At 42.3% G+C, this 25115-nt stretch overlaps 1 protein-coding gene across 6 annotated transcripts in view; it reads right to left on the bottom strand.

The window, feature by feature from the left end:
• Positions 1–25115, bottom strand: part of fryl (furry homolog, like) — a 53712-nt gene that overhangs the window by 16781 nt on the left and 11816 nt on the right. For 5 of the 6 annotated variants that reach the window (XM_084548427.1, XM_084548425.1, XM_084548426.1 and 2 more), the window contains 48 exons: positions 22476–22684; positions 21994–22047; positions 20281–20420; positions 20056–20152; positions 19330–19409; positions 18920–19000; positions 18641–18809; positions 17948–18040; positions 17741–17839; positions 17256–17357; positions 15280–15324; positions 12766–12869; positions 12526–12634; positions 12332–12418; positions 12078–12249; positions 11855–11987; positions 11655–11762; positions 11300–11537; positions 11048–11224; positions 10865–10951; positions 10505–10773; positions 10165–10372; positions 9841–9965; positions 9579–9636; positions 9400–9491; positions 9133–9305; positions 8864–9024; positions 8650–8760; positions 7881–8035; positions 7684–7783; positions 7423–7591; positions 6562–6830; positions 6327–6467; positions 6066–6234; positions 5874–5958; positions 5318–5430; positions 5076–5226; positions 4881–4984; positions 4529–4711; positions 3974–4175; positions 3500–3621; positions 3212–3399; positions 2473–2567; positions 1781–2376; positions 1376–1644; positions 1157–1297; positions 248–448; positions 1–162 (listed from right to left, as the gene is read on the bottom strand). In XM_084548427.1, the coding sequence (XP_084404553.1) occupies positions 1–162; positions 248–448; positions 1157–1297; positions 1376–1644; positions 1781–2376; positions 2473–2567; positions 3212–3399; positions 3500–3621; positions 3974–4175; positions 4529–4711; positions 4881–4984; positions 5076–5226; positions 5318–5430; positions 5874–5958; positions 6066–6234; positions 6327–6467; positions 6562–6830; positions 7423–7591; positions 7684–7783; positions 7881–8035; positions 8650–8760; positions 8864–9024; positions 9133–9305; positions 9400–9491; positions 9579–9636; positions 9841–9965; positions 10165–10372; positions 10505–10773; positions 10865–10951; positions 11048–11224; positions 11300–11537; positions 11655–11762; positions 11855–11987; positions 12078–12249; positions 12332–12418; positions 12526–12634; positions 12766–12869; positions 15280–15324; positions 17256–17357; positions 17741–17839; positions 17948–18040; positions 18641–18809; positions 18920–19000; positions 19330–19409; positions 20056–20152; positions 20281–20420; positions 21994–22047; positions 22476–22684 (7196 nt within the window). The remainder of the gene's footprint in view (positions 163–247; positions 449–1156; positions 1298–1375; positions 1645–1780; positions 2377–2472; positions 2568–3211; positions 3400–3499; positions 3622–3973; positions 4176–4528; positions 4712–4880; positions 4985–5075; positions 5227–5317; positions 5431–5873; positions 5959–6065; positions 6235–6326; positions 6468–6561; positions 6831–7422; positions 7592–7683; positions 7784–7880; positions 8036–8649; positions 8761–8863; positions 9025–9132; positions 9306–9399; positions 9492–9578; positions 9637–9840; positions 9966–10164; positions 10373–10504; positions 10774–10864; positions 10952–11047; positions 11225–11299; positions 11538–11654; positions 11763–11854; positions 11988–12077; positions 12250–12331; positions 12419–12525; positions 12635–12765; positions 12870–15279; positions 15325–17255; positions 17358–17740; positions 17840–17947; positions 18041–18640; positions 18810–18919; positions 19001–19329; positions 19410–20055; positions 20153–20280; positions 20421–21993; positions 22048–22475; positions 22685–25115) is intronic. The other variant, XM_084548430.1, reaches the window with a different exon arrangement.

The raw sequence follows: 25115 nt of genomic DNA, 5'->3' as shown, positions 1-25115 counted from the left end.
CTGAGAGAGTTGAGGCCTCTTCCAGCTCACTTGCACCAGACCATTAGAGTTAGAGCCGGAGGATGTAGAGGATGTACTCCTTGTTACAGCAATCACTTGCGGCTTTCCGTTCCGGCCTGCTGCAGTACGCTGATCGCCATATTTATGCCCTATGATTGGTGTCTATGGAGTCAGACAATGCCAGTTAGCGATAAAACACAAGGTGAGAACTGGGATATAAATGGGAAAAACCAGGTAGGTAGCTGACCTCTGAGATGTCAAAGTGGAAGTCCAGAGTCTTGCCAGGCAGCTCTTTGGAGGAGTTGTTGAATATCCGGGTGAAGGCAATTTCTGGAGAGCCGCACGATTCTGTACTGTAAGAGCGCTGCACGTCGTCTGGAACGACAAGGCTGGCTGAACGAGACACAACCAACTTGAGAATGTTTTGGGCCTCTTTCCAGTGTGGGCTCTGTGGAAAACAAACAGAAACATAATGGCACAACTGTTCCATATCAAGCTGTGTAGGTGTGAAGAATTTATGAACGTGAAAGGACTTATTTTCCTACAGAAAGCCAAACCATCCACTATCCACAGCAGCTATGCACTCAACCTCTTAAGCCATTTGTATTCCGCATGGCCTACGATGACATGGGGGGGGGGGGGGGGGGGGGTTAAAAAAGGAGGCCAAACAAATACAGCTCTCAGCGAACACTAGTGCACACTGGGATACTGTAAACGCACAAACACAATGACTTCTACAGTCCAGCAGAGAATTTGCTCAAGGCATTAATGGTTGGCTGTCGGATGTGAGTGAGAAACATATAGAGTTCTGAGGCTTCCATAAAGTGCTTTAGCTGCATAAAAAGATCTCTGACCCTGAACTACTACTACTACTTCTATTTATAGAAGAGATCATCCCAGCATTCATACACATCAGGATATACATGCAAAGAGGCTGTGTCCAGTAAAAAGACACAGCTATTGTTCAATATACAACTCCACTTGGGTTGTGCATTTATAAAATTCTTGCCAGCAACTGCAGAGACTTGGGTTTGATCGTGTATCTGGTGCTTGCAGAAAATGTATACATTTATAAATAATGCAATTATGTATAAGAAATACATAATACGTGAATTGTTTACCTAGTAAGAATAATTACTAAACATTTAACACTCACCTGAACATATTTGCCAATGATCTTCATGATCTCAAGGTTAAACTGTTTGACAGGGGCTGCTGACAGGTCAATATGACTCAGCAAACTGTAGATGATCTGCAACAAGGACTGCTGCATGCCGGGAAGGCCCTTCTCCAGTAGCTGAAAGATGGACACACTCATGGTCAGTATTGATCTTTACCAGAAGTGACCAAAAAAGCACGTAAAAGCCTTACATACCTCAGCCAAGTAGGTGACCAGGTTCAAGGTTCTCTCAGCAAAGGCATCGTGGAGGTAACGGCATACTACGTTGATCCAGTTGGTGCAGTCGCGGGAGTAGCTGTGCGTGCTGTACAGGCTCATCATGTGGGCCAGGTTGGAGAGCGTGGCCGACTTCTCGTCTGCGCACACCTTGGCTATTTTATCAGCCGTCTCCTTGCAGAAAGGAGTGGGGCTGTCAAAGTGCTGGATAAGGTGTGGTAGGAGGCACAGGATGTTCAAAGGAAAGCCTGCAGACAAAGTTCAAGAACAAAGTGAACATATAAAGTAATATGCAGTCCAATTTAAATATAGACAGAAATGTACTTAATAGAACGAAGAGCGGGAAAGCGTTTGAGTAACTGCACTGGCATCCATGTACAGTACCTGCCACTTGTGAAGGGTCAACCAGTGTATGTCTGGATACACTGATGAGCTTGCTGAGAAGGTGTATGGTGAGCTCCTGTGTAGAAGCAGAGGTGAAGCCCTTAAGGAAGAGCTGCAGCAGGCCAGGGAAGTTGTACCACTTGAGCTTCGCCTGGACGTTCTCCAGACGTTCTCTGCTGTCTGCACGGTCCAGAGGCAGCTGGCCCAGCAGCTTGTTGAGTAGCCGCAGTGCCAGCAGGTACTCAAACTCGTAGTCCGACTCCAGCAACGAGGCGGCGATCCAGAACACAGTGGCCATCAGATTTGAGGGGTCCACAGGAGGCATGTTGTCCCCGCCTGGACTCCCTCCCCCGCCCAGTGATGATAAGCTCCGTGTGCGTGCAAGGTTTCCGTGGCTACCACCAAGTCGGTCCGCTATGTCTAAGGTGTTGCTCCTACGTCTGTCAGCTTTCCTTTCACTCATAAGGCTGGCACGAAGAGAGTTGCTGCGAGCGTGGACGTAATGGAACAGACCTCCACTGTTCAGGTTGAGCTGGCCTGTGCTTTTCCTGTTGGCAGCAAACTTAGGCCCCAACAAGTGGTCACGGCTGGAGGTTCTGGAAATAAAAGAAATAATTTTGTACATAACATTTGTAGTATATCTGTAGTACAGTTGTTATGAAAATAACAAGACTACCAGTAAGAGGACTTACTGTGCTAAGGCAGTGAGGAGGTCATAGTTTTTGAGGGTGTCTGCCAGCGTGTCAATGCCTGACTCCAGGGTGAGCAGGAGCTCAATGACAAAGCCCTAAGGAGAAAAAAAACACTAAAGGTCAGATTCTTAATAAGAAAATGATAGCAGTAAGAATATATTTTAAATCTATTGCATGCAGTTTTAGCTATTTTTAATCTGATATAGAAAGCTACAGGGCTCATTCTGTAACTTCCTGGAAAAAATACCAATGACTCATCCTGTAGTGTGGGGCATATACCAATTCCATGTCCAATGAAAGTGCTCTCTTGAATTTTCACATCCCTCCCTACCCCAGCCCCTGTGTCCATCTGCATTGCCAAACTTGGATCTCACTTTATCATTTCATCTCATTACATGGCCTGCTCAGGCCACTGGAGCTGACCAATCTGATTGGGCAAGATTAAGCTTTTATGGGGAGATGGCAACCAACATAAATGTTTTTACAAGAAAACAATAGCAATCCACTAGCAATTTCACAAGAACTTTAATTTAATTCTGTGTTAAAAATAAATATTTAGCTTAAATCCTGTTATTCCAATAAATCAAAATCTTTGTTTGTACTGAGCTGCGCCATGTTTGCTAACTTCTAACATAAGAACGAACACAATGATGTTGATAACTGAAAAGTAACATGTGGGAAGTATCTTGTCATGATAAATATTTGAATACTGCAGACTCTTTTGTTTAAATGTTCTGACCTGAGCCTCCTCTCCTGGGTCACCGACCGTCTCAACCAGTCGAGACAGAATGTCAGACAGTGTAGCAGGCGTAAGAGGTTGTTTGAGCGCCCTGAAAATCTGGAATGAGCGACCAGCGTAGTGGCGAGAAGAACAAGACAGAGCCGTCCGTAGAGATACTTCACTCAGCAATGACTCCAGTTGGAAACCTAAAGAGATGCATACAGGTAAATGAAGTTAATCCAGCCAAAACACCTGTGAGCTGAAATCACAAAAATTAGACAACGAGAAGCTATGACTCCTACAGACCTGACGGGCAATGTTTGAAAACAGTCACCACATGTCTGACAAAAACACTCAGCTGGTCAGCGCTCTTAATGTTGGGGTTCTTGGCCGACACATCCTCGTGATTCCAGAGCGGACCGCGCTTCCTACAAGGCAAGAGAGAAGACACATCAGAGAATGTGACTGGTTACCACTATATTACCTTAATATATTCTGTGTTATCACACCAGGCAAAGAAGCCAATATGACACCAACCCCAAAATCAAATCCATGCAAAGCAAAAATACCCAGTCCTTTCAGACACTGCTGGAGGCATGAAAGCAAATTGTACAGAATGAGTAATAATGTTCAAGTGTGCCAATACATCTAAATGGTTCATACTGATATGTACTAAGCATGTGTGATAATACACATTAACAGGGTTAGTAAGTCTGCCACACGCAGCACCAGTTGTGACTAGCCTGAATGTGATATTTTTCTGAATGAAAGTCTTCTCACCTTGATGTAATGAACTCAATGAGAGCTTTAGACTTCTCATCCTGCTCAGCAGTGACGTCTACCTCACTGAGAAGTGTGGGGGAGAGGTGGGACAACGCACCGCCCCCTGCTCCAAGGCTTATACTGGAGGACGTGGAGCTTGAGCTGAGGCCCGAGTCTGTCATAGGAGACGGCTGACAGTCTGGTAACAGCTCCTGGACTCCTATAGGAAATATTGAAACGCACATTGCACACATTCAGCTGCATGTCATGCTTTGCAGGCAACTCAAGGGATGGTCCAACAGTTTTTGAAAGCTCTTTTAAACTGATTACAAGAGTTTTATTTTGTTTGTCACTTTCTAACCATGTCTCATCAATGGAACTTGGTAGTTAAAATTCACAATGAATCAGCAGCGATATTCTGTCATAGGGACAGTTGTCTTTGTGAAGCTGGACTGTTGCTGCCACCTGGTGATTGGGTCTGGCACTACCACATATGTGCAATATTAACTTTGCCTTTTACATTCTTTATTTTCCATCTTGTCTCACATTTCTGAGCTCCACAGGAGGACTAACCTGTAAGGTTTAAATCTGGAGTTACTGGCTTCACGGTCAGGACCCTCGGATCATTGTAGTCTCTGTTGCGTAAGAGCACCATAGCCACGGACTGAACGCTGCTATTTGTGCCTTGGACAATGAGCAGGTGAAGCAGCAGGCGTTTGCAGTGCTCATAAACCTCTGGGTGCTGGTGATCAAACCCTGAAGGAAGACAAAGAGGTATTAGATCATGTAGCTTTGACAACCGACTCCTTATATATATATTTGAATTTACATAGATGGTTAGCCATCATAATATTAATGTACAAGACTTGAACAGGCCAAAAGAAAATCTTGACATTCAAAACGTCACAAACAGAAAGCGGTTTACCTATAAAAACTGCATGTAGCAGGAGGTGCAGGTAGGCAGTCCACTCCACTTTGACCCCATGGTCCACAATGAGGTCTGTCAGTAGGATGATTGCAATGTTACATCTGAAAAAAAAAAAAAAAATACAGCTTTATTCACAAAACAACACAATAACGGACACAATAATTCTGAAAGGAAAGGTGGCGTTAAGTGTACCTGTGGAGCGATACAGCAGGGGTGTTTGTCTCTGGCAAATAGTCCACCAGAGGAGACCAGCAGCCTCCCGAGGGAGGGAAAGGCAGAGGCTCCGGCTGGTTGTGATCCATCACTTTCAAACGCCAGTTAGCATAGAGAGGCATGGAGTCACCTGGAGAAGGGGGAAGATTAACAGAAATGGTGATGGGAATGATTTATTTTTTATTTTTTTTTGTTGATGTGCTGAGTTAAGAGAAGCTTACTCTTCTCGTCCTCGTAGGAGCCTCCAGAGCTGCTGCTGTAGCGAGACTCCAGACGGTGGTGCTGGCGGTTCAGGTTGCTGTTCAGACCACTGTAGATATCCAGGTGGGTATAACTGCAGAACACACACATTCAACAACAGTCTAACACTGAAAAAACAATAAATCATGGAAGAATATCACCTCATATTTCTCTTTCAAGCAGTCATTCAAGTTTTTGTGTACGATGAATTAAAACATAGACTAAGATATAAAATATACTGGGTGTTTCATTCTACTAACTTAACTATTTTATTGCCGCAAGCTGACCACTATATTAACTGTATCTTCTAGGATATCAGCTCATCAGTGCCAGACACAGATTGCTTCAATAGGCGATGTTGCTACAGGAAATCCACACTCACATATTCTGGTTTATATTTTCTTCAATACCGTTAAATCTCCACCGCATTTCAAATGTCCATGCACCTCTAGAGTGAAATATGACCTGTTTTTGCAACAAACCTGACACAGACCTGTCTATTCATCCATTTAAAGAGTGTTGTGTTTTATCTCTCACCTGTCCTCCATGTTAGAGTCTTTGATCTTGCCGTCATGATGACCGTCGTTTCCTGGCACCATGGTGTTGGTGCTGGAGGTTGTTCCTGGGGGAGCAGACATGAAACATTTACCATCTGGCATCAGAAACACATGATTTAATATTTGAGCCGCGGCCTACGCTGCGAACTCGTGCATACTACAGCTCATTAACCTGAGGTGACTGAGGGGATCTTGTAACTGGAGGTGATGCGGTAATAAGGGGGGTTGTCCATGTGAGTGACAGCCGAGCTAACAGGATCAGTCAGCTCGAGCTCACACATCAACTCCTCCAGCAGCTGCATAGTCTTATCTCTGCCCAAGTAAACCACCACTCGTTTCACCTGAGGACAAACATGTAACACAGTCAGAGAAACGTGAGGACTAGGTGACAGATGCTGCTCAGCTGGATACGACACATTGTGCTGCAACTTACATAGGGCAAGAGGCTGGGGTCACTGCTGACTCCTGACATACTGATGAGGAAGTGTAGAATGATTTTGAGGTTCTTTGGCCAACTGTCTGCCAACGTGGTCCATACGTTCTCGATCTCTGACCAAGCAAACTCATCCCCATACTGTAAAAACAATATCACACAATAAGCATTTCCAAACCCATCCCGGTCATGTAAATCTGATGATGGAATACAAATGGCGGATTAGACGTCTCACCTTAGCGGTCATGAACATGAGGTTGTTTAGCACCATGGTTGTTGCACGAGGGGATCCCCACCCTTCTCCACGGAGCCACCGTCGGCTGTTGACCATCATGATCTCCCTGTCGTGTACCTCCTCCTCGTCCTCGCCACCGCCACAGTCCTCTGGTCGCCGTGCGGCTGATTTGAAGTCAACCAGCTCCACGTTGTTCATCCAAGGTAGGAGGTAGTGCAACATTACTTGACGACCACCAGGATGTGCCGTCTGGATGCGCTGGCTCACCTCTGCAACGCATAAAGTAGGAAGTTGGATAGTGGTTGAATAATTTTAGAAAAAAATAAAGGGATGTTTCATGACATAAGTATCATAACACAGCCGACCTAACTAAGTAGAAGCTATGTGACAATGACCTGGGAGTCAAACCCTGTTTTGCAAGGTGGTGTTAAGTCTTTAAAAGCTGGAGCGCAAACACCAAAGCATCATTAGAAATGAACAGCAAGAGACTCTACTCCCTGGTGATTCCAGGAACAAACAACAGACTCAAAGACTACTTGTATCCTTCCCCCGATGCTCTATTGAAAGCACACTAAAGTATTGCATCTGCTTTTTTTGGTTATACCATAAACTAGGTGACTATTAACCTTCCCAGACATGGAACATCCGTGTTTAACTTTCATTTTACAGTCTTTTATTATTCTTTCCTGGATCATGCCATGTAGAACATTTGAAAGATCTCAGTGTTTGCTCACAAACAGAAAGAGCAAATACAGTAACTGATGTCAGAGGCAAATGAAACTGCGACTTTTGTGTTAATGAAATAACATACTAAATCCCACTGATATAAAAACAGAAGCACCACACTGCAATGAAGCAAACCTGAGAAGATGGGCAGGGTGAGCTCTGGGTAAGTCCTTGCGAGCTCCTCAGACAGCTGGTAGTAAGACACAGAGTACAGGTGTGGCAGCGGCGAGGGAGGGGTCAGGATGCCATCTGTTCGCTGGATCTCCAGTTTGTGGGCGTAACGGAAGAGCTTGGGTTCCAGGATCTGTTTCACAAAGTCAACATTCGCAATATTTTAAACAAATTAAACTGCCAGTGAAGCATAAAGTTGCGTAGATGTGAGGAAGAAGTTCTGACCTGTAATAGCTGCATGGCAACCTCATAGATATCCCTGGAAGAATCAGCCGCCTTGAACAGAATCAGGTTCAGCAGCACCACAGTGTCAAATTGGTAATCCCTGAGTGAAAAATACACACAAATTATTGAAGTCACAAGTTGCGTGCTTCACAGGGACCAACAAATCCACAAAAATGAGTTTTGGACTTGTGCAGTACCTGTTGTGAAAGACATTGGCGATGGCCCTAAAGCAGCCGGCAGCCACACGACGGGATCCGGTGTAACAGCGGTCCACAGCCCAAAACATGAGGTTGCTCTGGTCCGGATTCAGCTCCAGCAGTAGCATCACGGCCTCACAACCCAGCTGGTGAACCTAGAGGAGACCACACAGCAACTGTTAGAACTATAGTCACTTCTTCAAATAACTTCAGCCTACCATGTAAGCTATTTGACAATGACAAAACACCTTGTAGAAGGTAAATATCACCACATAAAGTGGCCTATACTTTGCAGAATCACACAAAAAGGAGTGCACAATATCATAAAAGGCTGGTGTGAAGGTAAATGTTATGTGTTGCCCTCTTGCAGTACTTCTGAACACCACTGCGTAGTGCTGGCGTCAAGGCGAGGAAGCCTGTGCTACATAACTTTGAACTAAGGAAGTGTTACAGCACAGACACACTGAAGCAACTTCGCTTTTTGAAAACATGACGCATTACTCTGACTTCACTACTAGAGAAAATATGATGACATACTGGCCTTACGCGTGTTGCTTCCAGTGAGATTAGCTGGCGTGGGAAATAGTATTTTATAACCACATTTCTAAACTGAAGCTGCTAGACGTTTTGTGACCCAATGAAAAAGAAGTACCATTTCTTTTTTAAATATGGTATGTTTACTTCCTGTTCTACAATCTGAGCATCCACATGCCTTAAATAGACCACCACAGACCATCAAAGTAGACAAGAATGTCAACATTTCTCTAACCTTCTTGTCCTGAGAGTCCAGGATGTTGTCCAGCCACTTGTAGAGGTAGCCGTCAGAGGAAAGGCCAACATTATCAGCTACAGGTCCACAACACAACACGGCAGACATGGCCTGGAACATTAAAACACACGTTACTCCTCAGTAAGTGTGGATGAGGCTGTATGTAGAAAGCAGATTTGGACATGTAGGTCTTTACGTGTGGCTGTGTGTGTACCTTTAGTGCACAGTACTGATGGCGGTTGATCTGCATATTTCTGTCACTGTAGCGATCCAAAGGAGTGAACATGATGCTGAAGGGCCCGGCCCAGTGACTGAACAGCATGAACAGACTGTGTCTCAGTGACTGCTGAGGGAAGATGGTCCTCCTCTGGTGTACTGAACGGAACAATTAAAGGTGCATATACAAGAGATACATTTTTATTTCTTTAACTTTAGATGGACATTTGAAGCAAGTAAGAATGTGACTGATATTAAGAGATATACCTGGAACATTCTGGATGATATTGGCTACAAGTGCACTGAAGTGACAGCGAATGTCCTTCAATGTATCAGAGTCCTTGTCATTTTCAGCCTCAAGCAACTGCCTGGTCAGATCAACATACTCAAGCAGTGTACTGTTCAGAGAGTGGCTCTCTCCATCTAACCCTCCACTCGCTCTGTAAAAAGTAAAGTTCATTTGTTTTATAAACCAACTTCTCATAGAAGAGAACAAATCAATTTTTAATTATACAGTGTTAGTGCATTACATACATTTGACTGATGACACCAGCATCAGCAAGTAGCTCAAATATCCGGACCAGCTGGACCCTGAGGATGTCACGACGCCTGCGTCGCTTCATGTTCTGCGGAGGAAAGTGCAATTTAACTCAGTACAGTGTTCAGGAACTCTCACAGAAAGGTTTTTAAAGTTATTAATGAATGGCACTTACTTCAGGCCTTCTTTCTAGAGCTTCTTTTATGATGGGATTTAGCTCCTCTATCAACTCTCTAAAGGAGAGGAAGAGTACATTTAAATAATTAAAAGGTTCAAGGTTTTTATTTGTCAAAGGCTTAATGTGTAGGTACAGCAGCAGTGAAATGAAATTGCAGCATCTACCGAATGTGCAAATAACGGGTTAAAACAAAGTATGTAAGAATATGTAAGTACAAAAACTTATATATAGTACATAGTTTGTATGTGGTGTTGTTTACCTGAAGCACAGGGGGTTGGTCCTGCCAAGCCCCAACACTAGAGACTCTGTGATGTCCATGCTCTCAGAGCGCATCATTGGAACAATGTGTTTGAACAGGGAGGAGGGGGACGGAGTGCCAACAATCTATGAACACACATAGGAATATTCATTGTTATCTTTTTATGTGGTTCCTATACTCTGACTGCACAGACATACATAATCTGCAAATATATTTAAATTGGGATGCAATTGCTATATCCCACACTTTTTGAAACAAAACTTCAAAGCTTATCGATGAGGGTGAAAAATGGCCTCAAGTTTTGTTTGTGCCGTTGCTTCTGACCTTTGAATCATAACTATAGCCGCTGTCCGGCGTGGACGCCAGCGTCTCAGGCGGGGAGCTGCGGACGGAGCCAGAGGTGGAGGATGAGGAACACATGGAGGAGGAGGAAGAAGCAGAGCTGCAGCAGAGGATCAAGTAGTTCCTCCAAAGTCCAATGTAGGAGTCACTGCTGTTCAGACTGTTCACTTTCTTGGCATTGATGGGGCTACTGTAGGTGGACATAGAGAAAAGGTCAGAGATGAAGGGCCTGGCCTTACCTGGCCTTTGATATCAGTCTATAATAACAGTCACAATTACAGAAAACCGCACACAGTTATCAGAGAAGTTTAAGGAAACATACTTTATGTCAACTTGTGGAGACAGCAGCTGCAGGCGGGTGTAGGCAAACATCCAGGCATAGTTGAGAGCAGTGGGGCAATGTTTGGGCAGGTTCTCCTGCCGCAGGTAGCTGGAGAAGCTGATGACCCAGGGGTCCTGGCCCTGAGTAACATGGGCAAACACCCAGATGTGCGAGGGGCTCACTACATCAAACTGGTGGCTGATGGGAGACGAGCTCCACTCGGCTAGCGTCTGAAGATCAATCCCACTGGGACAATACAACAGGTTGGTCTACAGGGAAGAACAGAGGATGGTGAGCTGAGCCTTTAGAGTGTTTGAGAAAAATTCATAAAGGCGGAGAGTAAAGGAAATAAATTCATACCTGGTCAGCTCCTGTAAGATGAATGAAGCTCTCCAACACTGATGCACTTAATCTGTCCATTACATCAATGGCCAGCTCCTCATCTCCCTAAAAGATTGCGTGAGAAGACATGTCACTAAATAGTACATGAGATGAAAATCCACATATTTGACTGTTATTTGATCATAAGTGTTAAGTAATCACCTTGCCAATGCCCAGTGCAGTGTGCAGAGCTCGGACCTCCTTGAGAACATTAACAGCAAGCCTGCGCGTGGCAGGGCGGCAGCTACAAAGCACCACCAGCGCTAAACCCTCCACCACATGCAGTACACCCAGGGGAAGCGTACGCTCCAAGGACAGAGAATGGCCGCTGCTAGAGACCTGTTAAAGATAAAAAGTTAAAAGTTAAAATCTCCTTTTATACACATTCATCACATAAGCATAATCTTGACCAACCTGTGCATCATGACTCTTGTTGCTGCTCTGCACTGCCTGCCTCCATTGGCTGATGAGCTGTAGCAGCATCTTGACAGCATTGTCCAATAGTGTGGGGTGGACATCAGTGACCTCTCTTACTATGAAGTACGCAAAGCCAGAGAGTACATCCTCCCGCCACTCTGGGAAATCTACCATCAGCGCCTGAAGAGTGGTAAAGGCGAGGCCACGCAGCTCCTCATCCATGTGGATGGTTAGTCTAGAGGGAGAAAGGGAACCAACAGTCAGAGACATATTAAAAGACACAAGGAGCACCACTAGAGCTAGAGTATAATGTAATCATGTGTCTGCAGTAAGGTTAGAGAGGGTGAATTACTTGGCTAGAAGCTCTATCAGGTCCTGTCTGCTCATGCCATCTGGTATCAGTCTTGGGATCGCCGCGACGCATGTTCGGAAAAGATCGATCTTTGGTTTCCTCTCTCCCCTACGGCACAAAAAGTTTATAAGAACCTGTTATGGGTCGGACATACACAGAGCACCAGAGTAACGGCATGGATCCAGGTTGTGGGTACATACGTGATCATGTCCTCAGGCTCCTTGTTTGACATCTGCACACTTGTCATGCTCATGGAGCGCCCCACTTCCTTGTCTAGGTGTCGTAGGATGTTATCCAAGGCCTTTCTTACTTGTGGGTAGTACAATGACATGCCTGGAAACACACAGTAGCGTTATTACATTCAGAGCACAGTTCCTTGAGTACTTCTATATAACCAAACTTAAAAGAATAAACCCAACCCACCTATGACTTTTGCTTCTTCATCTGTGAGCGTGGTGTTGAGGAAGATCTTTTTGACGCGTAATGTGTTACCAGATGGCATGATGATCCCTGTCGTAGGCATTGGCGGTTCCCCATCTTTCTGCTGTAAGCTGTCAGCAATCACCAAGAAGGCCCGCAAACCGATATTCATCCTCTAGAAGGGTAGGCAGAGGCATGGAGTAAGAGAGAATACACCAACGTTCCCACAACAGCTTTAAGTCTCGTCTATACTTTACCTCTGGGTTGATGGTGAAGGTTTTGTGAGACTTGCCAACACACAAGAGGTCATAGATAATCTCCTTCATAGCGAAGTCCAGTCTCTCCTGTAATAACATACCATCAATCATTAACCCATGTCTTCTATGTGGTATATTCCCAGTTTTAGTTAAGCAGTAAAATCCAGATTTGTAGGCTCATGCTCCAAGGTTACCTGAGCTATAAACTGGATAATTTTGACAAAGATGTTGAGGGGCGTGTCTCTGGGCACCACACTGCGAGAGCCTTTGGGGAAAAGTGCTGAAACAATGCTGAGTAGTCGACTAGGAAGAAAAAACAGGGACACTTTATAAGCATATTTGGTACTGAATTATAAATGATCTTATAAAAAGACTTTAACTTGATCATTTCTGAGTAGTTTGTAGGTTAAATCTGGGCTGGCTCCTCAACTGACCTCTGTGTGACAGTGTTACTCTCACACTTGATCCTGATAATGTAGACCCAGAGAAGTCTGTAGAGCGACTCCAGTGCTACACGGGACATTTTGGGGTCTTTATTCTGTGGATGAAAAGGAGAGTATGAGCCAACCACTTCATTGTAACACTTTCATTACTCACCTGTGAGACTCCAGAGATCAGCTCGTTGATGTCTGGGGAATCTCTGATTAAAACACACACACACAAAAAACTCTGCAGCACTAATGACACCATTGTTTTTCCAGTCTGTGCACATGATTTCTAACGAGTCACTGATTGATGTCTGAGCAATAAACGTCCACATGGACTGATGGTTGCAGTAAAAACAAAAGAGTGTTACAGAGTATGAAGAGAGTCTTCGGCGTCATCAAAGAGTCATCAACCATTTAATGTTGAATTACAAGTCAATATTTCACAATTCTTCTTTTCTAACTACCAACGCAAATTACCAGTATATAAAAACATCCATATAACGGTAGTTCATTGACAGGTTCATACTGAAAGCAGCTATGCTCTCAGTCTGTGGTGTGAGTGATTTTTCAAGCGTTGGCTTGATGGAGCTTTGCTGTTTGCCCAAACTGCATTAGGTGCTTACGGGCCATACGTCTCCACCACTCTGCCTAGTGTCTGTGGCTTTATGGATTTTTATCATTCTTCAAACAAACTAAACATCAGCACAAATGCCCATCCTTTACCACAAAAGGAGCAGCTGTCAGATACGTCAGAGGTGGGGTTAAATATAACAACAGTGTTTCTGTGATTCAGATGAACCGTCACTTAGTTCTGTTCTGGTTTGCAAACAACAGTCCATTAGTCTCTTTTTCATCGTTCCGCCTGCAACTCAATAAAACACAGGTACACAGTAAAAACACACATGTAGCAGTGTTAATTTCGTTAACGAAGACCATGACGAAAAATATTTGTCAACGACCACTGTTTTCTTTGACTAAGACGTTGACGAGCTACAACTAATATCTGATGATAAAAACTATGATGAAATGTCTGGCTTTTTCTGTTAACGAGACAAGACAGGACCAGAATGTTATCTGATATGATAAGATGTTATCTGAATATCGGTCATTCAAAACACACAATGTCTTCGTACAGGCTGGCTGTTTCAAAATGTGCATCCCTGCCATGGGATTGGATAAGGAGGGGTTTGTCTATCTGATCTCAGGCAGTTGACGGTAGCCTCCAATACTTGCAGCTAGCTGCAACAAGCCCTACCTACAAACTAGGTGGGACGAATGCAGCATTTGAAGGCGCATCACCCTGCTATTATAGCCTCTATCATGGCAAGTAAGCTAAATATGAAGTTAAATAAGTCTCATCTAAGTACTTACCCTCTGCTGACTTTTTACTGACACATATTTAAACGGTGCTTAAGTTGACAAGTTGATAAAAATGTAATGACTTTTCGTCAAATAAAACTAGACTATAAAAGATAAAAATGACTAAAATGTGACTACGACTAAATCAAAAATGGTAGTCAAAATGAGCACTGACATGTAGTCCGTCAAACAGGTCTGCAGAATGTCTGCATTTTTACAGCCCGCTTGGTAAATAAAAGGGTGACTTAATAATGAAGTTTCTTTTTTTTTTAAAGAAACAACTGAGATGAAACTTGACTTAAACTTGACACTAAGCACTGTGACACAATTTTTGTCGATTTTTTACTCTTTTTAATATAGTCTGCAGTAATGTAGCTTCTAAAACTTCATTCACCTTTGTAATAGAAACATTACTGTGACTATTGACAACAGCAAATGTGACAAGTTCTTGATTGTGTGAAGAAAGAGTGCACTACTAGCTGAGTGCAAAAATATTACCAACCCCGACTGACAAACAAAATGTAGCACTGCTACTAAACACCAAATACCACAGAAAGCTGGTGTTGTCCTCTGGCAATAAATACTGGGCATTCACTATACTATAAAATAGCCCCACATATACCAGCAGCAAAGTGACAAATGTATCTACAATTTGAATTCAACGATATGATGTACATCATTCTGAAACAGGCTATTCTGCATAATGAGTACTTTACCTCTGATACTTTATAAGTATTGTACAATATATTTCAGTTCCAATACAAATACTTCTGCAGGGATTTTGTACTTGTATTTCAATGCTGTGACAATGCCACTTCAAGTTAAAGTACTTCATCCACAACTGTGCACCCCGATAAACAAACATCTATCTATAGTTCAAATCTAAATAACTAGCTAGAAATCAGATAACAGTCAACAGAACTGCTCTTAACCACAAAACATCTTCAACCACAAAGCCTACAGCAAGATCTCTGCGCAGTTCCAAGCAGTTCATGTGGTCTTCTTCACTATTTCCACTGAACAACACTTCAGCGTCACCACAAAGAACAGCTCACTGCTTAAGCCAAGCAAGTGGAACTGTACTACCCTACATCCTGGGTGTGACCTAGTCCGTTAAGAGGAAGGGAGCACCACGCTAGTCGCTGACACCATACAACTCACCTGCAGTGTCTCAATCTGCTTTCGGATGCTGTTGTTAGACGGCATCTGGAGCGAGTCAACGTGAGAAAAAGATCAAATGACAGAAGACAAAGAATGCAGGGTTTGGGGAGTGACACATGCAAGTTATAGGCAAAACAAAAACACCGTCTGAACTAATAGACAAGAGCAGTTTAAACTATCGTTACTCTTGTCAGTGTGATCCATATGTTTCTGAAATGAAACATAATGAACTGTTTGACGTGCCACTTGTGGATTTAAGTTGCATGCCATTGACAAAAGGTCACAGTCCATTTGTAGTTGATGTGTTATTTCATATTTTAACATGGTGATCAGAATTTAAATGCACCAAAGTAAAATTAGGTGTGCTGTGGTCTGGAAATCAGACAGTGAGGTAGTGAGATAGACAAAAACACACACACACACACACACACACACACACACACACACAGAGGAAGGGATATAAGAGGGACAGAAGGATAAGATGAAACAAACAAAAACAACACAATATTGGTTCACCCACAAAGCTGATAAGCAGCGACATCCAACTCAGCGATCCAATCAAATCCATGTCAAGCACAATCAAAACGCTGTATTTTAACCATGTGGTGATCATGATTCAAAATAGGGCTGTTCTGTTCGTTTGTAAATACTTTTATTACCAGATCTGATCAAGTTTCAGTCAGACTATTATTTTATATTATTGAGATACAACATTTCCAAAATTAGTGATAGCAAGTTCAAGTTCTTAGTTCATAGTCATGTAGTTCATATTAAAACAGGTCAGTTAAATCACATAATGATTTCTTGACTTTGCTTTTCGCAATTTTGTTCCTAAAAAATGGTCCATAAACTGTTTCCATTTATTTAACTACCTCTCCATCCTGACTTTAATTTGCTGGGTATTCAAATGATACAGTTGTTGAATGAACCAGAGCCCTTTCATTAGCAATACACTAGAGCAGCCACACGGTTAAAATCACAGGCTGGACAAAAAGCCAGAAATTGATCAAATCATCGCTACAATCGAGTCATCACTCAAACCCGCAAAATGATCTCAATCAAAGAATCAGCATCACCGCTCAGGGGAAAATTGACCGATTGCATATTTTCGAATAAATGGAATCTAAAACAACCATTATTGGTGGAAGAGAACGCTGGAATGAAATCACGGAAAATACTGATCAGAACGATGGGAAATCACCACCACAAAGACGCAAACGGAAATATATCCACCACAAGATCAAACAGTCTCCACAAAGGGTAATCAGCGCAGAACGGAAAAGAGAGAGCCATTGGGTCGGTCGGTCGGTCGGTCGGTCAGTCAGCGATTTGGTCAGTTAGGCTCTGGATTTAACGGTCAGGATCAGAAGGAAAACAGCTTTGATCTGTTTGTAATTGATTCACAGGGAGTCATCGACAGACCTGAGTGAAAACAGCACTTGATAGTATTATATGCATGGTGTATTATATTTGTATTTGCTATTTGCTAGTAAATATAAGTGAGGCCTAATAAACATTTTGTTCATTTTGAACATGAATCTTCCAAACAATGGCTCTGTTATTGTGTTATAAAATCAAGTGCTATTCCTGTTCAGATCTGTTGGTAATGGAGGGGAAGTACATTATGATATTCAAACAGAACCACAGAGCACACCCTTCAAAACCAACTTCAATCAGTCATTTAAACACGTCATTATGCAAATAACTAATGATTAATCAACTTCATTTTCATAAAGAAAGGGTTAAGTTATGAGCTTGTACTAAGGTCATGTTATACTACCAACAAGAACACCACAATCTCAATTTAGGTTTCATAACAAGTCATAAGACTCAAACTGAATTAGGCATTATCAGGTCAAGTGCGGTTCCCTAAAAATACCTTCACTGAAAGAATACAGTCATTGTGCTCCTCTTTAGAGCTACAGGGCACAACCTCTCTGAAATGGACTGAGTGTGAATGCTGTGGCTGGCAGTACCTTCAGGTGTGAGAGGCAGTTCTGGAGGAAAATGTGCCAGTTGTTGAGAAAGAACTGCTTTTGACTGACGCACAGCAGACATGTCACCAGGGGATACAGAGCCTAGGGGGAGAGAAACAGTGTCGGCATCAAAATGAGAAAAGTGATAAGTGGTTTTGCTAACTAGGTCTGAGGTTTTGTACACACTTTTTGCAATTTAGCATTGGAAAACACAATCGCCATGCTCACACTATGCACACAACTTGAACACTATGGAAAGGACAAGAGCAACAACAGTATCACGAGTGGAGATCTGCGCTGCAGAACTGTTCTATTTAGATCTATTTCTGTTTGCTAGTTTCACAGTTGAAATTGAGGTCAACTGTGACAATGACATAATACAGGACAAATGACGCACAAGGAAAGACAAATGTCAAAAATGAAGAATAAATAGTGATAAGACTGAAGAGGACGACAGAAACAAACTAGAGTAGCGGATTTCTTACCAATGAGTGCTTCTTTCTGGAACTAAGGTCAAACGTGGTCTGGTAGAGCATCTCCACAAAGGTTTTCAGGCACGGCACATTGACTTCATTTTTCACCGCCTGATGACGAACAAAACATTACTTAGAGTGTCAAGTGACCAAATGTCATTCATACTTTCACCTATATGGAACGTGGAACAGTGGGAATTGTTGTGAATGTTCACTCACAGCTGCAACAGGGATGAGGATCTCAACAAAAAGGCCTGCTAGAGCGTGCTTTATGTCTTTATCCTTGACTTCCAGGAAATACTGGGCACACTCCTAGGAAAGGATACCGAAGGCACACATGTACACATGTAAGAATATAGGGCATACATACCACACATACACACAGGGATGATAAACAGGAAGTGTTCAGACAACAACAGGGGATATATTACAAATTCCAATCAGGGTTTTTAACACCATTCCTGCAGCATGCTTTTTTGCATTGATTTGTCTTTGAATCAGTCAAATATCTATATTATTTGGGATATCAGTATTATTTAGGAGAAAAACATAACTAATGGATTTTGTGTGAAATATCAGTACAAAATATAAATATTCAATGTTCGCCTGGCTCTAAAAGTTCACATGCAGAGAAAACAAGACGTGCAGAAACACACACACTGGTAGACATAAACTCCTGCATGTTCCATTAACACATTAAGAAATGATGGTAAGAGGACAGGTGATCTTTTCTAAAACACTGTGTAAAGACTAATGAAAAGGCCGCGGCTCCATTCACAGCTCCTAGCAACACCTGAAAGGTCCACTCTCTTCTTGGCAAACTTCACCTTTGATCGTTACTCATGTAGCTTTATGAGCCATTGCTGTGGAAAGCTGCTGAGTTTGAACATACGGGTTTGACATATGATTTACCTGCATGAACTGAAAAGAAGCCTCAAAGTCCTCCACGGGATACATTTTAACCCTAAAGAACTTCATGCCCATGATGAGACTGATGATGCTCTGGACTACGTAAGGACTCTGCTCTTTTTGCCTGAGCTCCTTCAGTTCAGTGATGAATTTCTTCCTCACTGCCTGAAACCTGTGCACACAGAAATATAGTTTGTCTCCACAGGCCGTTATGAGGTGACTGAAAATGTGATAAGCTGCAAATAACTGTTACGACAAAAAGGCACACTTAAGCTTACTCACTTTGACTGTGTGAGAACCCCAATGACCTCAGCATACAGGTCTGCGATGATGTGCACATTGCCAGTGTTGGGGCCACAGTAGCTGTAAATTAATAAAGATATTCCCATATCATGAAGTCTTAAACAAATACTTATCATACATCATAATAATGAGCAAGACAACGGAAGCACTTCACAAGTGTGCATACTTAAGGCTGACTTGTGTTGCTAAAAAAGAGGCAACAGTGTCTTGTTTAAATATAAATGAAATATAAATTTGACACGATGACCACAGAGCCAGTCTATTGAAACAGATATAAATAAACGACTGACTCTACTGCAAAGCCAAACCCACAAGTGAGAATGCCACAGCAGAGTATATTTATCAGCAATTTAAGTCAAATCTTTTTCTGAGTGTTGGTGCTCACTTACCCCTCTTTGTGTTTAAAGTGCTTGAATGCCAGGTTTAGAACTTCATGTACTAAAACATCTGGCACTGGATGAAGAGGAATCTGTGACGCAAACAAGGAATCATTAGTCTTATTAAGAAGCATTGATGGCTCTCATTCTTTATCTTTGCTACCATTCATTACCCTCCCTACAGGAGCAAAGCCAAGGACAACTCAGCTCCGCTCTCCAGGGATTGGCTTTTAGTTCAGAATGTGGGATTTGGACAGTCTACTTTAGAAACACTCAGTCGGGAGCTGGTATGTTGCCACTGCATTTATTTACTTTGTTCCCCTGGGTCGAAAACCCACAATCTGGTATCAGTGGTGAATGCTGTGCTGAATGTTTGATATGCTGAATGACTGGTAGTACTGGTGGGCAAAGACTCCAACAATTTATGAATTTAACTTTTGTTACAGAAATCATCTATAGTGAGAAGTCTTCCTGGCAGGAGGAAAGGGGAAGCTGAGTGTAGCAAGTACTTGTCAATGAAGGCAGATATCACTACAAAAAATAAACCTATCGTAACACAGACTTAAATCCGCTTGCTAGACACTTGGGCGAGATAATATCAACATGAGGCCAAGAATGAACGAGCACTGCATTTCCCCTTCCATATGTCAACATTCAGCAACTGCTAATAATAATTATTTTGTATAGACACTGTAAATCCTTATACAGAAGCAGTTAGAGAAAATTCAAATCACTCACCTGCTTTAGAACCTCCACTGAAACTAAACAAAAAATGAAATCTATGGCTAAGTCCCGCCGTTCCAGGAGGTAATCTTTATCCCGGTGCTGTTCATCCCTACAAAAGCAGGATAGAAACTTATTGTAAACGAGTGCAGTTAGAGCAAGGTTCAGCATTAAGGAGACAAAAATAATTTAAAACAAAGAGGATCGACAAATAGAAGTAAACAAAGCTGAGAATCTTACCCTTTGGACTTAGTACTAGAGCGAGGCCTGTACTCGTAGGACTCGTCTTCAGTGCCACTCTGCCGCCGGTACCAGTCAAACAATGTGCGCAGGAGGGAGGGCAAACAGTGTTCTGCTATTGAGCTCATAGAGCTTATTAACTGCAAAAACAACAACAAGCCTGTTAAATATCTGCTTATTACAAGTAATACTACATGACAAAGTTTTGTAACATGCAAATTAAAGCTATAGTGCAGGACATTTACATAAAGGTGTATATCTGCTACATTCAAGTCCACCTCCAAATGAGTTCACACAATGCTGATATTATAGCCAGGAGCTGAAGAGGGGAGGAACAGTAGCAATAGAGACCGAAAGCTAAAGCAACAGTGGTTATGGTGGAGTTGGTGAAACGAAAGTTACAAATTAGAAGAACTACAGTTCTACGAATTTATTGTCTGTGAAACTGAACTGGGCCATTTAAGAAAAGTTTCTGATGGTCGAGATTAAAAGAAATACAGTGTTCTGAGGAAGATTGCAGTCTAAAAATGAAACTGATCAAGTGCAGTGACAAACATGAATTTTCAGAGGTGTGGCGTTTCCTTGTTGGAGAACGCTGAAAGAAGAGAAGCAACTGAGGGACTGTAGCTTTTAGGCATACACTGTACGCATGCAAGTTTGTATAATCAATCTCACAACCAGACAAGGAAGACAAAAGTTCTGCACTGTAGCTTTAAAAAGTTTAAAATGCCAAATAAGATGATAAAATTGCTGTAGTTGTTTAGTACTGAAAACTGTATCGTCAACTACTGAGTAGCATATACAGTGTGCACGGAACAAACGTTTCCTGAACTAGGGACTGCTACTGTAGCTACAGATGGAAATTGTGAAACAAGGTATTTGATGAAACGCTGAGCACATCACAGGGCTGATAAATGACTTAAACAGCTCCACAACACACATGCCTCTGTGGCGGCCAGGTGTGAGACCACAGCAATAATAGGCCGCGCTCCAAACACCTCATCAGCACTTTGCTTGCATCAGTGATAATGTCAGATGGTGCCTTGATTATGCTTAACAAACCCACTGTCAGATGCGTGCATGCTGACGTACAATAACTGGTTATTTTGTGAGAAAGTACATACAGGGGTGAAGAAATCAGTACTTCAGCAAGTGTTAGCCAAGTTTTAGCCAATACATAAAACATGAGACGAGTTGGTCAGTATGCATAAACGATTTAGGTGTACGTGTGTGTTTGTGTGTTTAAGGACCAGCGCAGGGTGATGAGGGAGGTGGATGATGGATGCTAGGCAGGAGAGTTATGCAATTGCTCCTTCTGCCCTTATGGCGCCAGGCAGATACACTCCACTACCCAATGCTGATTTACTGCCGAGGATGACACAGCGATTCTACGCCCTCACTTTTGCGCTCTCTATACTCATTTTCTCTCCCTCACTCACAATGGGGACAGCTGGATCTATACCACCACATCCTCGTTGGCTTTGTGTTGTGCTGAACAAAGCATTCTGCAGCGGGCCGGCCCATTGTATAGAGTCCTGCACCAGCTACAGATGAGGGACAGACGAGCCATTGAGTGGGGGAAGTGATAGGGGGGAGCTGGGGATTCAAATACTGGACACGCATTCAGAGATTGGGGGGTGGTGTTGTTGGCTAGGGGAAAAGAGACATTTATACACCTGTGCATGATTTCATCATTACTATGGCTGGACTGACCTGGTCAAATTGTGCATCTTCCCCTCTCTGGAGGGATCGGGACAGCGGTTTCTCCTGTTAGAATGAGAGAGAAAGAAAGAGACTATGAATAAGTGTCAACAGTAGACTGCTGTCAGTCAAATGTCAGGCTTGATGATGAATAAGCAAGCAAGAGAAATACATTGAAATTTCTGTGCTGTGTATTGTTTTCTGACTCTGAGGTTAAAAGTATTAATGCTCCGAGAGCATCTGTGTGAAGGACTGAAGGAAATAAATCTGTTAAACTATTTTATCACATATGGAGCTCATTTACAAAAAATGATGTGCCTCTCCTGCCAATTTCCTCAAAACATCTTTCGGTTATTCCTGAGGCGGTTGAAGGCCTGGCAGTTGGTTGCAAAAGAGAAGAGGCTATCACAACAGTGTGTGCCACATCACGTGCTGCGTATTGAATTTCATTTCCTGTGTTTCTAGACACCAGCTCTCACCCCCTGTGGACTCACCAGCGGTTCAGCCATCACCATCTCTATCTTCTTCTCAGCCAGCACAGCAAACTCAGCAAATAGACTCTTGATGACAAACTCCCCGGGCTTGAGCTCGGGGTCGATGGTGATGCTCGACATGGCGGCGATGTTGTGTTTCTCCCACGAGAGGGGAGTCACCGAGGAGGGGGCACGGCGTCTACTCACGCTGCTGCTGACTGGTGCAGAAGCTGCAGGGAGGGCAGAGGGTAAAGGTTAGGAAATAATACAGTGGGAGTGAAAGCAGGGAGTAACAATGAGAACAACACTCTAGTGAAGTATGCAAGGTCATGTCCAAGTTCTAATCTAAACAGGAGACCAGACATTTCCTAAGGAGGGAAAATGACAGAATTGATGAGTGAGCAAAAGCGAGACACTGCTGTGCTGACTACAGCAAACATACAATTTTCATTTGATTCCTGGTACGCAATTATAAACTATTTTTTAAACAAACATTGTTCGTGATCATCTCAAATCAGCTGTAAAAGCAAACATAAGGATAATCATACCTCCTATATGAGCCATGTCATTACCAGCCATAATTTGTTTTAACGACTTAGGACTAAATTTAGAAAAGTAAATATTACACAGCAGCTCTTTCTGCTCTGTTAGTCTGCAAGAAGTATACAGATCCTATTGCCTAACTTTTATTTTTTATTTTTTTGCAAAGTTGTGGTAAAAATGCAAGCACACTTAAACATGGTAGGGAAATATTTTTTGTACTAGTTCAACATCTTGGGAACATAAAGCTTTAGCCAGCAGAAAGTTAGAAGAAGTTCTGTCCCACAAAATTAACATATTAAAACCTGTACGGCTTACAAATGAATATGTTATCTAGATCACGTGTTCAAGACAAAATCAAAGAATAAAAACAACATGCTGTGGTTGCACTAGTCAGACTAGCTTGAGCTATGCTCTTTGAACCATCCAAGGCTCGTGGTTTACAGCTCAGCTAACCTTAAACAAATCCATCCATCCATTCAAATACTAATCGAAAGTGAATAAGTCTAGCGCTGAACTACTATTCCTTTAAAAGAGAGTCATGATGGTCATCATTAAACTTACAAAAACTAAAGCATAGCTTAAAACTAACCTAATGTCAGGCTACTATACAATAACATGCTATACTATTCTATTATCCATTCCTGTGCTAATCTATGCTACGCTACATTATGCTACTGTACACTAACAAATACAACGCCCTGCTGTTAAAAGGGTGAATTTATTGAGTTCAGATTTATTAAAAAGGGCATTTAATATATTCCTGATATGTACTACTACTGAGATTAAATCTGTTATGTAATGATGAAATTAAAATGGAGAACTAAAGGGTAATAACAGTTAATCCAATTCTTTAATTACTGAAAGGCTTTTCTAAAAGGCCTTTCTGGTTTGAACAGCACAATGCCAGCAACGGGTAGCTTAGACCATCAAACTTCTGGTGAACCCGGCTGCTTGCTGAGAAAGAAGAGTCTGACATGATGGTGAAAGTGTTAGAAATGCGTCTACAATGACAGATCAACCCAGCAGTCCAGTCAGGCTAAGGCTTTATTCCGGCTTTTGTTTTTAGATTTAAGAGATTTAGATTTTAAGCTCAACCCTTGAGTAAAACGTATATTACTGATTATTATATTCCTCCTGCATTTATATATATATCTATATCTATATCTTTTTTTTTTTAATTCAATATTAAAACTGACTTTTTATAACTCCCACCAAATTAGATCCAGCCCCAATCAACTGTGCACACAACAAATAGTTGATGTTTTTAAAATCGAAACTGAACATTTGGAAACGTTTAGTTATGAGGAAAGCAAAAACACTGTAAAACTGAATCTCCACAGGGCTCCCCCAGTAGTGTGTAGAGTGCAACATATTTATCTTGGGTCGCGAGGAAAACTGAGAGCTCCCTGCACATTTACATGTGGCATAGATTATTCAGTCCTCCTATTCAAATAGTATAAGCAAATTTTAAGAGTTTTGGTTCAGGTGCCTACAGCGATGGACGAGCAGCTAGAGCCTGGTTGGCCATGTACAGTACATACTAAATCTAAAACTTTTACTAAAAGTCAAAATACATCTATACCTCTCAAGTAATCTATTTTACAGCAGATAAGATTCACCTCATGTATATTACATGTATATACTGTACATCACACCTCATTCACTCACTGTCTCTTGTCATTATTCAGGTATTTTTGAACACATCAACAACAAACTACCCAAAAAAGTAACTTAAGTACAAGCTCCATACGATTTGCTATTTAACAATAAAACTATATACTAGATAACATTTTCACCTTCATGAAACACTTTTCTTGGTGCAGGTTGAGACAGCCAAGTTGCTTTCTATTCAAAAGGCACATTGCTTCATAGCATTCAGTGGTGTTCTTGAGATTTATGCTACAGTCGGGACACAATTTCCAGTCTGGTGCTCAATGGTCTCAGTCCAGCCAAGTGGACAGCCAATAGTAAACTGACCCTTTACCTCATTCCCTCCCAGGAAAGGCCTTGTTCTGTTTCTTCCTGGTTGTCACAGAAACACCCATGCATTCTGAATAGTCTGAATACCATTGAGGAGCAGTGGTGCAGCAAAAAGCAGCACTCATACATGGCATATGA

Source organism: Chelon labrosus, assembly GCF_963514085.1.
Source record: "Chelon labrosus genome assembly, chromosome: 7".
Lineage (NCBI taxonomy): Eukaryota > Metazoa > Chordata > Actinopteri > Mugiliformes > Mugilidae > Chelon > Chelon labrosus.
This window is presented reverse-complemented; position numbering and strand designations above follow the sequence as displayed.